The 16,597-nt window shown below is 37.0% G+C and overlaps 1 protein-coding gene across 16 annotated transcripts in view; it reads left to right on the forward strand.

Annotated features, from left to right (window-relative positions):
- Neb (nebulin) overlaps positions 1 to 16,597 on the forward strand; it is a 214,272-nt gene that overhangs the window by 93,685 nt on the left and 103,990 nt on the right. For all 16 annotated transcript variants that reach the window (XM_070023306.1, XM_070023324.1, XM_070023348.1 and 13 more), the window contains exons 66-74: positions 1,402 to 1,605; positions 2,132 to 2,236; positions 3,753 to 3,860; positions 5,061 to 5,372; positions 5,901 to 6,104; positions 6,810 to 6,914; positions 13,058 to 13,165; positions 14,011 to 14,322; positions 15,865 to 16,068. In XM_070023306.1, the coding sequence (XP_069879407.1) occupies positions 1,402 to 1,605; positions 2,132 to 2,236; positions 3,753 to 3,860; positions 5,061 to 5,372; positions 5,901 to 6,104; positions 6,810 to 6,914; positions 13,058 to 13,165; positions 14,011 to 14,322; positions 15,865 to 16,068 (1,662 nt within the window). The remainder of the gene's footprint in view (positions 1 to 1,401; positions 1,606 to 2,131; positions 2,237 to 3,752; positions 3,861 to 5,060; positions 5,373 to 5,900; positions 6,105 to 6,809; positions 6,915 to 13,057; positions 13,166 to 14,010; positions 14,323 to 15,864; positions 16,069 to 16,597) is intronic.

Consider the following 16,597-nt stretch of genomic DNA (forward strand, 5'->3'; position numbering starts at 1 on the left):
GGACAGAGTGCTGTGCCTTACAATTGTCTTCAAGAAGAAATGCTTTTGTTTCATGTAAAAAGTAGTTTAAATAGGTGGGTGTCCCTCATAGAGTGACAATATTGTCAGACTGCCTGCCAACTGTCTGTCAGTCCTTTATCTGGATTGCCTTCTTTCCATTGTGATTGGTCTTAATAACGCAGAGGCATTTGAAAGTTAGAATGGCTTCTGAGGTATAAAATGTTATTGCTCTCACTCTTCCTGCTGCTCTTTATGGGGTGATAACTAGTCAGTGAAAGATAATTCCAATTGCCTTTTCCTCTGTGAAGTACCACTTTACATTTTCTGCTCAGCTGCAGATATAGGTGAAAATCTTCCAGTGAACTGATCAGAGGTCCAATAGCATTGTTGTGAAGCAGTTATGAATATTTAGCGAGTATAGAAAAATCTTCAGCAGGAAAATAATTTTAAAGTGAGAAAGATATAATATGACAATTCTAGAAAGAAGTTCATGTTTCTTATCCTGAGAACTTGGTAGGGGAGCCTGGACCAATAACATAGTCATTTATTGCCCTGACTCTCGAATAGTATTATATCTATCAAGGGTCTGCCTTGGGGCATCAGAAATTCCACATCACTTTTTTTCAGATTTGGTGTGGGGCTTGAACTCAGAGCCTGGGCTCTGACCCTGAACCTCTTTGTGCTTACGGCTAGTATTCTACCACTTGAGTCACAGTGCCACTTCTGGTTTTAAGTGGTTATTTGGAGATAAGAGTCTCACAGAGACTTTTCTGCTAGCTTCAAACCATGATCTTCAGATCTCAGTCTCCTGAGTAGCTAGGATTACAGGCATGAGCCACCAGCGCCTGGCTTCCACATCACTAACTTCTTTCTCTTTTCTTGAAGGAAGTTATTTTGAAATATTAGGAAAAAGTACATACAAAGCAATAATACTGGTCACTCCAACCATCAAAAAATCCTCCTGTTCATATCATTTATTCAGTTTGTTAAATGTGCTATTGGATATCATTTAATATTCTATTGATAACTTTGCTCCCTACATCAAATGATGCTTTGTTAGATGCAGAGCATTTTATTTGGCTAGGGAAAAAATTGATGTGTTAATAGCCTATTATTTGACACTGGTGTTCTTTCCCATGCATGGGGACATTATATAACAATAACATTCACTGGAATGATTGACAGCTACTGGTGGTATCAGCTAATGAGCTAAAATATCTGATGACTTTTTAGGAGACATTTCTGGGTCACTTTAGAACACGATTTCTTTTTTAGTCTACCTACTACAGTGAGCTTGTTTTCTATTTAGAAAAATGGGATCATCCTTCATGGTTGGTGTCATTTGCAATATTACATTATTTTGGTCTTGATGAAGTTTCTGCCTTGGTTTTCTCTTCTCAGAATGTTTACAAGTCCGATCTGCAGTGGATGAGGGGCATTGGCTGGGTCCCCATTGGGTCTCTGGATGTGGTCAAGTGTAAGAGAGCCACGGAGATTCTGAGTGATAACATCTACCGCCAGCCTCCAGACAAACTGAAGTTCACCAGTGTGACGGACTCTCTGGAACAGGTGCTGGCCAAAAACAATGCTCTCAACATGAACAAGGTGAGCTCCCAGCCACCCTCAACCTCCTAAGATTCCAAAAATGCTGTTAAGCTTTAGTGACTATGGATTTAAAATTATCCATGTAGGAACAGGATCACATTCAAATACATACTTAAAATCTTTTGAGTCAGAGATGGGAAACTTTCTGCCAGGAGCCATTTAGATATTTATTTGTAAAATAAATTGTAGACACAAAATGACAAATGATCAATATAGGTTAACAGGCTGCAGACAGCTCATAAGAGCTGATGAGAAGCATATATGCTTGTTTCCTCATGTACTAAATAATTCTGTGGGTTCTGTGGCTTTCACACAGCCTTTAGGCCAGGGTTTTCCCCATTTCTGGTAAATTGTCATTATGGAGTTTTAACCTTGATAACTAGCAATAAGATTTGAACCTCTAATGGAATACCTTACATCCAAATCTGATTTATTTTTTTCTAAGTAGATCAATAATAACTCTGCTTTAATATGATTTTTTGTAGTCCTTGTCTCAATGATTTTTCAATCAAATCTTCTTTTATAGCGTTTATACACTGAAGCCTGGGAAAAAGACAAGACTCAAATTCACATAATGCCTGATACACCAGAGATCATGTTGGCAAGGCAGAACAAAATCAACTACAGTGAGGTAGGGATAAAAATTGTGCTGTTATACTAACTGTGCTGCCATCATTTTTTTAATACTTGATTTTATGGAAACTCTTGGATCCCACTGCCATGGTAACTATGGCTCAAACACCTACCCAACTTTTCATTCATTGGGTTAAATATTGTATTTCATAGAATTCTGCAGGCAAACTCATCACATTATCTTTTCAGTTTACAGCTATTTCTACAGTTTTAATGAAACTGAGTAGTACTTTGAACTTTTCAAGAACTAATGATCACTAGATAAAATACTATCTCATCATTGATACTAAAGCAGTCTTTTTTATTTTCCTAAAATTCAAATTCAACTGGATATGCTCTATTTTCATTTGCTAAATCTGGCAGTCCTACCCATGAGGTATATAATAATGTACACCAATTCCCCACACAGGTCTTGAATAAAACTTAGATATAAAACAAAGAAGTAGAAATATAAGTCAAAATCTCTCCCTTTTTGTATACTAAAAGTAGATTAAGGAACATATTTTGTGAAAGCAAAGTGAGTCTGCTAAGTATACATCAAAGATAGGATTTTCTGCCCAGGTATCAGCTACATGGGGACATTCAATCTGCTCCACACCCTCGTAGAGGTGAGTGAGGCCCAGTTTACAAGGCATGAAGCTGGGAAAAGGAAGAACAGGAGAGCTGAACGGCTCTGAGCATGACCACTAACTCCATCCCCACCAGTCAGATAAGTCAGCAAGTCACTGTACCTATTCAGGGCAGAGCGAATAAGAGAGACAAAGGTTCTTTACTAAAAAGTGCTCAAGGTGAGGAAGAAGTGTTTTCTATCAGAACACTGAAAAATAGTTATGTTTCAAGTAAAACTTAATTTTATAGATACAGGTTTTATAATCTTATGTAACTAAAATTTAGAATCTTAAAGTTGAGCTTATAGCCACATTAACTGTATTTTAAATTATGCATTAGGTTTTAAAAAATATTATTAAAATGTTACTTAATTTTTATAACATTTGAAGTAGTAAAAAAATGAATGAGTATATATCTTAAGGCTAGAAGTTACACTCAAGCAATAGAGCCCCTGTCTAACAACTGCCTTAACTTCAAATCACAGTCCAATCCAAAAATGTATGTATATTTTATACATGAATGCATAATATTAAACATATTGTTCTGTCATTTCCTTTCCATTTATATGTATGAATTGATGCTTTGTCTATGAATCTATATTAGCGTGTATTGATGTATATTGATATATATTAATCTGCAAATTATATCTTTATCTGTAATAATGCATATGAAATAGATTAATATATCAATATAGATTAATATCCATTCTTATATCACATTTACTTCTAATGCTAAGGGTTTTTGGGGGGTATAATATAATGTAATTAATTTGCTTTTCACTGTTTCCAGAAACTTAGATTGTTTCTACTTCTTTTCCTTTCAGAATTATGTTGTGAGTCACTTAGTACCCTCCAAATTGTTGCTGTCCGATCTTTTCCTTTAACTCTTTGACTCTCTTTCTCTAGAGTCTGTATAAACTTGCCAATGAAGAGGCAAAGCAGAAAGGCTATGACTTGCGAGTTGATGCCATCCCAATTGTGGCAGCCAAGGCCTCAAGAGATATTGCCAGTGACGTGAGTATCTAGATATTTATATGGATTAACCGAGTAGGGAGAAAGCTTATAGCTAATCAAGAAGAACCATCCAGATGCCAGTTATAGCAACATTGACTTGTTTTTTCTAATCAATTTTTTTACTTAAAAATCACACATATTTTAACTCAAATTTATCTAGCTCTCATAGGGGAGGAAGTATCTTAACTATGATATAAAATTGAATCCAAATCTATACTTTTTTATATGTATAGTTGTGGAAAATTTACCTTCATATTTTGAGCATGGAGCCTTATGGAAATAAGGAACTATTAGAAGAGGCATAGCTTGGTTACACACATTGGTTCAACACCAGTAAAGACCTGCTTTAGCACAGGCTGGAAAAATTCACATTTTACCCAAAACATAATCTGTATTTTTGCACACCTTTTCTTTGAAAACTCATCTGATATCTTCCCTTTTCAGTTCTTTCAAAATAAAATACAAAGACAACCAAAACAAAGAATGGTGAACTTGAGATTTCTGCAGTCTCTGAAAGAAGTGGCTTCTTTGGTAGAGAATTTAGACCAATGTAAACATATATATAGGATGTGTGTGATAGTCTTGCCTAGAGAGAAAGTATTGAGTCAGCTCTTTTTATCCCACCAATAAAATGTTCTCCTGCTCAGTTATAGTTTATTTTTTCATTTAAGGAATTGTAGGCAAAACACAGCCTAATTTGATCTCCAACAGAGCAGGGCATGAGGATCAGAGACAAGGTCCAGTCAATTTCAAGGACTCTAATAACCCAGAGAAAGTTATCAGAGCCATATATGGGAGGGCGCATGGGAGGGCTAAGTAGCCAGGAAATGATATCTGCTGATTCAGGAAATAATGTTCCCAAAATCACATACATGAAAGATTTCTGGGTTGGTTATTTCACTAGCACAAGATGAGGAAAAACATCAAACCAATAATGATTCATTTTCTGAAAAGTGTTGCTGCCTTTATTTTCAGTAACTTAGGTCTGCAAGCCCTAAGATTATGTAGTTCGACCTATCTTCCCATTAGATTATTGTTGTGAAGTCTAATCAGAATTTAGGTTAAAGAGTTTTAAGGTAAGATATTTAGATATTCCATTTATCTTCAAGTTAACAATATTAAAACAATGAAGTTTTAAAGTAATTAAATTCTTCACCTTATTCATTTTTTTTTGTTTTTGAAACACCACTTTTCTTTCAGTACAAATATAAAGATGGTTACCGCAAGCAACTAGGCCACCACATTGGAGCTCGGGACATTAAAGATGACCCCAAGATGATGTGGTCCATGCATGTGGCCAAGATCCAGAGTGACAGGGAATACAAGAAGGACTTTGAGAAGTGGAAGACCAAGTACAGCAGCCCAGTGGACATGCTGGGGGTGGTGCTGGCTAAGAAGTGCCAGACTTTAGTCAGTGATGCGGATTACAGACACTACCTGCACCAGTGGACGTGCCTGCCGGACCAGAATGATGTCATCCATGCTCGACAGGCCTATGACCTCCAGAGCGATGTGAGTGCCTGAGATCCATGATAACCAGACTCATGGCAGTGATGCATAGCAATACATAGACATTAGTCTCAAGCTAGAGTCCTCAAAGGGTTGCCCTGTCTTGTCTCTGTTCCTCATATTTTTAATGCCTCTTATTTGACTTTAAAAAGATAATTCAGAGCTGAACTCTGGTGGCTCACAGTGTAATTTTAGCTACTGAGACTAAGATTGGAGGATCATGGTTTGAAGCTGGCATAGGCAAGAAAGTCCTTGAGACTCCTATCTCCAATAAACTACTCAAAAAAATCCAAGAGTGGAGCCCTGGTTCAAGTGGTAAAGTGCTAGCCATGAGCAAAAAGGCTCAGGGACAATGCTCAGGCCCTAGGACTGGCACACACCAAAAAAAGCAGTATCTTGAGATTAAGTCCAATTTTCCTTTTATTTTAAGGCATGGACAATAAAATTTAAGTTTTTCTATCACTTGCATTTTTTAAAATCACTTGATATAACAACTTCCATAATACTTGTTTCTGTGCTCTATCTCTGCAGAACATTTACAAGTCCGATCTGCAGTGGATGAGGGGCATTGGCTGGGTCCCCATTGGGTCTCTGGATGTGGTCAAGTGCAAGAGAGCTGCAGAGATCCTGAGTGATAACATCTACCGCCAGCCTCCAGACAAGCTGAAGTTCACCAGTGTGACAGACTCTCTGGAACAGGTGCTGGCCAAAAACAATGCCCTTAACATGAACAAGGTGAGCTCCCAACCTAGGGGAAAATAAAACAGGCCTGTATGTCATTTTGAATGAATGATTATGATTAGGTTAGGTTTTTTATTTCATCTAATTAAATTGCTATTAAAAAATAATGACTTGGTTGAGTTCTCTATTGCTTTATGTGAGAATTCCAAATACAAGCAGGAGAATTTCTGCTTTGGTATCTTTTGTATAATACCCACTATGCATAGGATAGCTGCTTAGGGCTCAAATTGTTTGAAGTCTCTTAGCATTATACATTGTTTGATATCAAGCTTTATTTCCTAGGTACCTATCTATGGGAGCATAGAACAAATAAATATGATGAAAATCTAGAAATGGCATATCCTGCTATATTTTCAGTTAGTAACTAACAAGCCCCATCAAACAAAATCACAGGAAGGATTTGTTACTGTAGCCAACATGGATACATGAGCATGCTTGGGAAATACCTTTAATTTAATACAGGTGTGGGAGTCTTCATAATGCACATGTATTTGTTTTATGTTTACATGTTTTTCCTTAGTGTACATTTTCATTTAGTTACAGTAAACCATAAAATCAACAAGGTTGAAAAGAATGTCTATCTCACACAGCACAGGTAGCAGAGGCTGGCTGTCAGTGTTTCCAGGACCGCTTGCATGAAACACTCTGGTTTATAACAAAATTTTGTTTCTAGTTCATTAACCTTCTCATCTTTCACAGCGCTTATACACAGAAGCCTGGGACAAAGACAAGACCCAGATCCATATTATGCCAGACACACCGGAAATTATGTTGGCAAGACAGAACAAAATAAACTACAGTGAGGTAAGACCCTTTGGTTTCTTTGTTTCTTGTGGCCACTATCCATCTTTGCTAATGTAGGAATGTCAGAGTCAGGAATTTGAATCATTGTATAGACCAATTAGTTTAGTTTTGCTTGGGGGCTTTATTTTCTTTTTCTCTTTTTAAATAATCACCTTTAGTTGTACAAAGGAGTTGCCATTTAACAAAGTAGCTTATGGATACAATGCATCAGTATCACCCTTTTCCAGCTTAGTTTTATTTTGATGCTCATTATCTTACTTTGAATATAGATATCATTATATTAAAAATAGGTAGAAGCTGGGCACTGGTGGCTCAAGCCTATAATCCTAGCTACTCAGGAGGCTGAGATCCGAGGATGGTGGTCAAAGCCAGCCAAGGCAGGAAAAGTCTATCATGAGACTATCTCCAATAAACCATCAGAACCGGAAGTGGCACTGTGGTTCAAGTGGTAGAGCCCTACCCTTGAGCTGAAAAGCTGAGGGACAGCCCCCTAGGCCCAGAGTTCAAGCCCCATGACCAACAAAAATCCCCCCAAACAACAAAAAAACAAAAAACAAAAAAAAGGTAGATAGCTGAGTACCAGTGGCTCATACCTGTAATCCTAGCTTCTTAGGAGGCTGAGATCTGAGGATCACAATACAAAACCAGGCTAGACAAGAAAGTCCATGAGACTGTTATAGCCGATTGACCACCAAAAGCTGGAAGTGGAACTGGGATTCAAGTGGTAGAGCCCTAACCTTGAGCAAGAAAAGCTCTGGTCCTGAGTTCAAGTCCCAGGAGCAGCATGTGAGTGCGTGCGCGCACACACACACACACACACACACACACACACACACACACACACACACACACACACACACACAGAGGAAAAGGTAGAGTGCCTACACCACAGGAGGAAAATATTCCTAATAGTTAAATATTAATGACTGAACTATGTGGTCATTTTATTTTAAAACAACTATTGCTATTTATCAAGTTAGAACTTGTTTGAAAATTGTTCTATTTGAACATGTCCTTAATTACCTCAATTATAAAGTGGGAAAAAATCCTTGACTTGAAATTCTTTTGTGATGACAAAGTGAAGTGAAATATATATGTCTAGAAAGAGACTGGTGCAAAAAGACTCACTTAATAAACTTTATTTTTTTTCTCTTTACTCTCAAGTCACAATGAAGATTATATTGGCTTAATATACTCAAAGTAACTTGAGGTTTATTAACAAGAACTGAAATGAGATTTTTTTTTCCCATCCTGAGGCTTGAACTCTAGGCTTGGGCACTATCCCTAGAGTGCTCAGGCTAGCAATCTACCACATAAGCCATAGCACCACTTCTGGATTTTTCTATGATTTGATTGGAGATGTGTCTCACAGACTTTCCGCTTAGGCTGGCTTTTAATTGTGATCCTTAGACCTCAACCTCCTAAGTAGCTAGGATTTTAGGCATGAGCCACTGGTGCCCAGCTTGAAATGAGGATTCTTTCACATTGGTCAAGGACTATGAAAAAAGTTCTTTTATGACCTGTCTTAATCTTGCTAAATTTGTCATTGAAATTGATTGGTTAATGACAGTCTAAGAGAAAAAAATAAGCTTTGCAGTCCAAAAAATGCATTTGTGCCTTAGTCAATCACACCTAAGTCAAGAAGTTACCTTATCAATTTAAGAATCCTTATTTCTTACATTTTGATGTCAGCTGGCAGACTTATTTTTGGGCAGAGAGGGCTTGACAGCATTTGAAAATTTAGATATTTGTTCTGAAGATTTGGTCAAATTTATTGTATTCCTCTTTAATTACTTTTGTCTGTTGGAGGCCTAATTAGGTGGCACACTTCTATTGTGTAACCTTGACAAATAAAATAAAAACAGGTATGATTTTTTTTTCAACACTGCAGAACAGACCCAAGGATAAAGCTAGTCATAAATATCTGATTGGCTTTAGCTTTAGTCTCTTTGGAATGAGCAATTCTCTTTTGGCTATAGAATCTTTCTGTGAGATTCACTTCGCCAGAGAAGTATTGACTTAAACTAAAACAGATGGAGTTGGCTTCTATTCTAGACTATACCAGAAGCTCTTAAGCCTCTCTCTTATTTACCTCAAGTTTGTGTTGAGGTAGGGTTTCTTTTCAGACTGCCAAGAGGATAATGGGCTTATTTTGTTGTTGTTGTTAATTTCAAAAACCTTCAGCTAGATTTACTTTCATTAAAATTGCAAGATTATGTTAATTCCCTAAGAGTTGTTTTCTGAAGTTTAGGTTTCAGAATGGCCTGTGTGAATTTTGCTTCTCAAGATATTGTTAATGGTATCTGGATCCCATACTTTACTCCATAAATGTAAAATAAATTTGAAAATGCCTGTTTTTTTTTTCCTTTTGGAGCCTTATTACCTCTTTTACTTCTCCTGAATTAAAAAAACATACTAAATAAACTTTAAAATGTTGCCTCGAAGATAATGATAATTATGCTATCTGAAACAATATTTCTTCTCTAAATGTTGAAAGAATTAAGAAATTTGGCCTGGAACAAGGGAGTAATTTGAACACATTTCCCTCCAGTTATACTTTGAAGACATATTTGATCATTTATGCAGCAATAGGAAATTATAATAGATGAAGTATTTGTTTTCCCTGTTAGAGAGGAAATTTAAGAAAAATAACTTTGGATTTTATCTGAAAATACTCAATGTATTCTTATTTTTACTTCAACTTTTTCTTATAAACTATCACCTTAAAAAAGAATATTAAACTATCATAGCCTAATAATCTACATTATAAATATACAATAGTGAAGGAGGCAACAATGCTCAATAGGAACTATACTCATTACCTTACTCATATAACTGTAATCCCTCTGTACACTATTTTTATAATAAAAAAATAAATATACAATAGCATCTCTTAATGCCTCTGTACCATATTTAAAATTCAGATATTAGTCCATCATTCTTAACTCAATATAATTTTTTAAATGGGGCTTTAGAATGCATCATTTAACTTTGTTTTTGTCACTCTTTTTAATAACTTTTCTTACATTTGAGATTTTGTGTTTACTGAAAAGTATCTGAACAGTACAAATAAGAAAGATAAAGCCCTAATGATTAAAGTGCCTTCAACTTCCACCTCTATATTCTGCCTGAAGTACTTCTGCCTTTCAAGCCTCCTTCCCCCTTCCATAGACACTTTGGCATCGTCTTAAAATAGGATAAGCACTATATAGAGATGAGGGAGAAAATAGACCAAAAACTGGAACTTATACTAACTCTTGAATTGAATTCTATATGGATATAAAAGCACTGTTGAAAAAATTGGTTAAAAGCTCTAAATAATCACAGTTTAGTAGACAATAACATTGTAAACTATTCTTGGAGATACATGATGAAGCATTTATAAGCAACCTTCATGTCTATAATTTTTTCTTAATTAGTTCAACAATCGAAAGTAAGTAAAAGCCAAGCACAAGTGGCTAATGCCAATAATTCTAGCTCCTCAAGAGGCTGAGACCTGAACAGTCACAGTTTGAAGCTAGCTAGGGAAAATTAGTTTACTAGATTTCATCTCCAAATTAGTCAGCAAAAACCAGTGGCAGGTGTGGCACAAGTAGTAGAGCACTAGCCAAGCAAGCAAGGTCAGCAAACATAGGCCCTGAATTTAAATCCAAGTACCATTACCAAGAGTAGGAGAGGAAGAAGGATAAAAAAGAAGTATAGGTAATAAACATGGAGATAAATAAAAGATGGAGAGCAGGAGAGTGCTACAAAATATGACAAAAAATGTGTATACATTGGCAGTTGGATCTTCAGTGTATCATTCTTATAATTTTCTTATAGGCTTGAAAATTTCCAAAATAACAAAATATGCACTTAAAAATACAAAAACATATATTAAAATATACTACAGTGAGTATGATTATGTTGACTATTTTTTATTTTCATTTTATTTTTTTTCTTTATTTTTTATTTCCCAGCCTCCCCCCCAATCCCAATCCTTCTCCTTCCCCCACCTTCCCCCCCCCGCCCCGCACCTACGTTGTAAAGCTTGTTTTGGACGTGACAACTTGTACTTCTCATTGTTGCAACAGGTCCACCTGTATCCTTAAACAACTGGTTTTTCCCCATCTCCTCCACAAGTTATACTGACATCAAATATAGTGAAAGCAGGGGTTATACTGTGGGGGAGGGACATACAATCGACTATTTTTTAAAAGAAAAAAGGTATATCTGTCCCAGTAGTTACTGTAAGCATAAATGAGAAAATTAAGAAAAAAATTGCTAACCAATTTGTGCCATAAAAATCTTTTTAAATCAATGCACCATGTGCTCCTTCAAATCATAAAAAATATTTTTAAGTAGCCAGGCACCAGTGGCTCAGGCCTGTAATCCTAGCTACTCAGGAGGTTGAGATACGATGATTGAGGTTCAAAGCCAGCCCAGACAGGAAAGTCCATGAGACTTTTATCTCCAATTAACCACCAGAAGACCAGATGTGGGGCTGTGGCTCAAGTGGCAGAGTGCTCGCCTTGAGTTAAAAGCTGAGGGACAGCGCCCAGGCCCAGAGTTCAAGCCCCACAACTGAAAAAAAAAAAAAAAAGATGATGCTAAGCAAAATGAACCTCAAGATATAGACACAAGAGGTTTTTCTTTGTTGTTGTTGTTGTTCTTAATGTACTATGCAATTTTTTTTGGTTTCTTTTTATGTTCTTCCCCCATGGTATATCCCTGTTGACACTGTACTTGACTTCAGTGCCCTGCATCATGTATATATACATTTATGCAATTTGGGGAGAAGAAGGGGAAAACAAAATGCTGGAACAAGGACACAGGATGGCCCATTGCAACAATGATACTCACACAACAGTATACTGAAAATTAAATCTTACAACTTGGGGAAGGTGGGAGGAGTAGGAGATGTTGGCGAGGGAAGGGATAGTAGGAGAAAAACAAAGGAGAGGGTAACAATGGTAGCCAATTAATGTACTCATTACCTTCTCCTCTGTACAGCATCTTTACAATAAAATAAAAAATTTAAAAATCTCTTTAAGATAAACAATACAGGGCTGGGAAGTTGGCTCAGTGGTAGAGCGCTTGCCTTGCATGCATGAGGCCCTGGGTTCGATTCCTCAGCACCACATAAGCAAAAAGAAAAAAGCCGGAAGTGGTGCTGTGGCTCAAGTGGTAGAGCACTAGCCTTGAGCTGAAGAGCGGAGGAACAGCGCTCAGGCCCAGAGTTCAGGCCCCACAACCGGACCTCCCCCCAAAAAAGATAAACAATACATTTTTATTTATTAAGTTTAAAATTTATTTTATAAATTATATTTTTCTGGGCATAGTGGTGCATTGCTATAATATCACTACTCAGGAGGAGTACTGTGAGTTTTAAGCCAGCCTGACTACATAGCAAGAGCTTGTATAAAAGAACATTTTCTGAAGAAAACCTTGTTTTGATTATTGACTACCAATATTAGCCATTATTTTAGATTTCATGTTTTAAAAGGTTGTAGAAATAGTCAACATTGTTGAAAACAGATTTGTTTAAAGCTAGAAAAAGGCTAAAGAATATTGGTGTTGATGATTTGTTGAAGTATGGTTCAGACCATGTCCCAAGACACCCCCATGTTTTGCCGTCTGTCTGTGTCTGCCCGTTTATAGAATCCAGCACTGGTGCTTTCTCAGTGCAAAGACAATAGAAACAAATAGAACCTTAGCATTGTTGCTTTTGTGACTCATTGATCACTCTGGGCCTGTTAACAATTTCCAGCAGATGACACAAATGAGGAAGGAGCAAATAAATATATATAGATCAACTCAGAAGCAGCAGTTCAGCCTTGCTTTGATTATGGACACATTTTCCTAGTGGTGGTGGTATATCTCGTCAGGTAATGACATAACAAAATTGTTCTTCATTCAAGCTTGGAGTTGACTGCTGTAGAATTTCTTGATGGTTTTATGAAAAGAGCAAATGCTAAAAAAAATTTAAAAAAATTAAGAGTCATCAATTTAATGTCTAAAATCTACAAGGAGTTTTAGAAGGCGAAGCTGTGGTGTTAAAAATGCATCAAACATGTAACGTCCATGTTCTATTTTTGACAGAAATAAAGTTTGGGAGCAAATTCGTGAGTTCTCCATCTAAAAACGACTACTTCTCTCCTCAGAGCCTCTACCGCCAGGCCATGGAAGAAGCCAAGAAAGAAGGCTATGACTTGAGAAGCGATGCCATTCCTATTGTAGCTGCCAAGGCCTCCAGGGACATTGCCAGTGATGTAAGAATTGATCCAGTCACTGATTATTGACTGTTGGGCAAGCCACCTGCTTAGAGAATCTCATTACTGGAACCTAGAAGGCAGTCTCTTTAGTCATCATCTACCTTAACACCCTCTGTCACATAGGCAAATAAGCTGGGACTTAAGTCCGTAGATACCTTGCCAAAGATCACAGGCCTCAGGGTATCCACGTCTCGATTGCAGTGTATGTCTTTAGGCCTCTGCTTAGTGGAAGTGAATGTCTCACAATTGTATGGGCATCTATTGAGTGAGTCCTAAATTCTCATGAGCTCTGCTTGGGATATACTCAAAGCAAAGATGCTAGGCACGAATCAAATTGGTTGTTGTGTAATCGATCTTCAGCTTATTTTTTATCTTGCAAAACTAAAATTCAATACCCATTAAATCACAAAAATTACCCATTTTTAAACTACCCTTCCTGGATTATAGAAGAAACTATTTCTTCATCTATCCTTTAAAAAAAAAGGAAAAAAAACAATTTTAATGAGCCGTGTGAATGCGTGTGTGCCCGTTTCTCACTCATGTGAGAACTTCTGAGGCACTGTCATCGCTTGTCTCTATGATTGGCCTGTCCCTTTCATTCTGCAGCTTTATTACTTGTTGTTAGGACATGATTCTCTGGCATGTGTAAGGCATTGTCAGAGAGTTCAGTTAAGATGTGTTAAGAAGCATACCACCAAAGGCTTCAGGAGTAAGCATTCTCCAATGTGTAGTATTCCTGCAGCTCAGCTGAGAAAAACTCCAATTAATGCTTGTAGAGAAAAGCATCCTACAGAAAAAACAGCCCTCAATGCCTCTTCCCTATGTTCTGTTTGCTCTTGCAGTACAAATACAAAGAAGCCTATCGTAAGCAGTTGGGTCACCACATTGGTGCCCGTGCAATACATGATGACCCCAAGATGATGTGGTCCCTGCACATTGCCAAAGTACAGAGCGACCGTGAGTACAAGAAAGAATTTGAGAAATACAAGACAAGGTACAGCAGCCCAGTAGACATGCTTGGTATTGTTTTGGCCAAGAAATGTCAGACCTTGGTCAGTGATGTGGACTACAAACATCTTCTACATGAATGGACCTGCCTGCCTGACCAGAATGATGTCATTCAGGCACGGAAAGCATATGAACTCCAGAGTGATGTGAGTATCCCTAATGCTGGCTCTTCATGCTAAAAGGTCAGAGGCTTGCCTTCCAGTGCCAATGGACTGGCACTAGATTGGTGCCAAGGGACTGGAATCTGTATATTTCAAGCAATGTACAATGTCTGAAAGGAGTTTCCATTGGAGATACTATAATCTGTTTCAATATGTTTTCCCTTCTAAAAGTTTTATGCAAAGAAGGAAATATATATTATTAATTCTATATAGGTATGTATTTTTTAGTCATTCAGGCTTTCTTGGAATCAAATACAATTTGCATATCACTATCAAGCTGGTAGCTCATACCTGTAATCCTAGTTACTCTCAGGAGGCTAAGCTCTGAGGATCATGATTCAAAGCCAGCTCAGGCAATAATGTCCATGAGACTCTTATCTCCAATTAACCACCAAAAAGCCAGAAATAGAGTAGAGCTGTGACTCAAGTGGTAGAGCACTAATTTAGAGTGATAAAACTGAGGGACAGCATTTAGGCCTAGATTTAAAACCCTAATAATAGCACACACACACACACACACACACACACACACACACACACACACACACACACACACACACACACACACACACACACACACACACACACACACACTCACTATAGCTCTGTCAACTTGTCTAAAGAGCTGGAAATGTATGTGTGTTAGCAGAGTAGTATGGAAAGAATGGAAAGTGTATTATGTTGTATTACTTAATAAATGGTCACATTTTATATTTACTAACAAGAAAATACTAAGACATTCTTGGTTTGTGTTTATTTTAAATCCAATTATTGAATACCTAACACCTGCCATGCCCTATTGGCATGGTAAAATAAATTAAATAAATACACAGTATCTTTATGATAGCACATTTCCTTTTCATATTTAGTGTATTTTGTTCTTAATTTTTATAAATCTTCAAGATGAAAATTAAGGCAAGAGAGTTTTGTGATTGCAGTGCTTATATATTATTGGCCTGTGCATATGGTTTTATGAAGCACATTTTTCCAAAGGCTAATGAAATATTGCTCCTGTGTAAAAATCTTGTGATCCACTCAAGGGCAGCACTGTGTCTTTCAAAAAGGCTTTCAAGCCTGGCACTAGTGACTCACTCTGTAATCTTAGATACTTGGGAGGCTGAGGATCCCAGTTTGAAGCCAGCTTGGGCATGAAAAGTCTGTGGGGCTCTTATCTCCAATAAACTACTCAAAAAAAGCTTAAATGGAGCTGTGGCTCAAGTGATAGAGTGCTAGCTTTGAACAAAAGAAGCTCAGAGACAGTGCCCAGACCCAAAAGTTGAAGTACCATGACAGGTATTAAAATTAATTAATTAATTAATTAATTAATTAATTAATAAGGCTTTTATCATTCTTGATGAAATCCTCTATAACAAAAAATTTCTAAAAAATATATATGTATATACTTAATAATAATATTGTACAGATGAGTGATTGACCATGCTAGGAATTCTGTCCATTCATTAGTACTTTTTATTTCATGAATCAGAAGCAGTAATTAATAGATAGTTCTTCTCTGTTGATCTTCAGAATGTGTATAAGGCAGATCTGGAATGGATGAAAGGCATTGGCTGGGTTCCAATTGGTTCCTTGGAAGTTGTTAAAGCCAAAAGGGCCACAGAGATCCTCAGTGATAATATCTACCGTCAGCGTCCAGACACATTGAAATTTACCAGTATTACTGACTCTCTGGAGCAGGTGCTGGCCAAGAACAATGCAATAAATATGAATAAGGTAAGAGTCTTCTCCATAAGTGATAAGAAGTAAGCAGAGAACAAGGTAATAATTCCAACAAAACTATTGTATTTGAAGATCACTCTAAAGCTTATATTACTTTCAAAAATGTCAGTTTTTTAGCAATACTTAAAAATATTAAACTAATGTGCAGAGTGCTATGAAAGGGGCTGGGAAGGTGGCTCAGTGGTAGAGTGCTTGCCTTGCATGCATGAGGCCCTGGGTTCGATTCCTCAGCACCACATAATAGAAAAAGCCGGAAATGGTGCTATGGCTTAAGTGGTAGAGTACTAGCCTTGAGCTGAAGAGCTGAGGGACAGTGCCTAGGCCCAGAGGTCAGGCCCCATGACCACCACCAACAACAACAAAAAGACTGCTATGAGATAATAATTCTTTCCAAACGTATTTTGATACTACAACCCAATTATACTTTTCAAAGCTGTTAAATGCTTTAACAACTAAAGAATTAAAGAATTTAATAAGGAACAAAAGAAGGAATTTATAGAGCTTTAATAAATTTACTTCTGCT

The sequence above is a fragment of the Dipodomys merriami genome, unplaced genomic scaffold (genome assembly GCF_024711535.1).
Source record: "Dipodomys merriami isolate MVZ:Mamm:240054 unplaced genomic scaffold, mDipMer1.0.p SCAF_1, whole genome shotgun sequence".
Taxonomy (NCBI): domain Eukaryota; kingdom Metazoa; phylum Chordata; class Mammalia; order Rodentia; family Heteromyidae; genus Dipodomys; species Dipodomys merriami.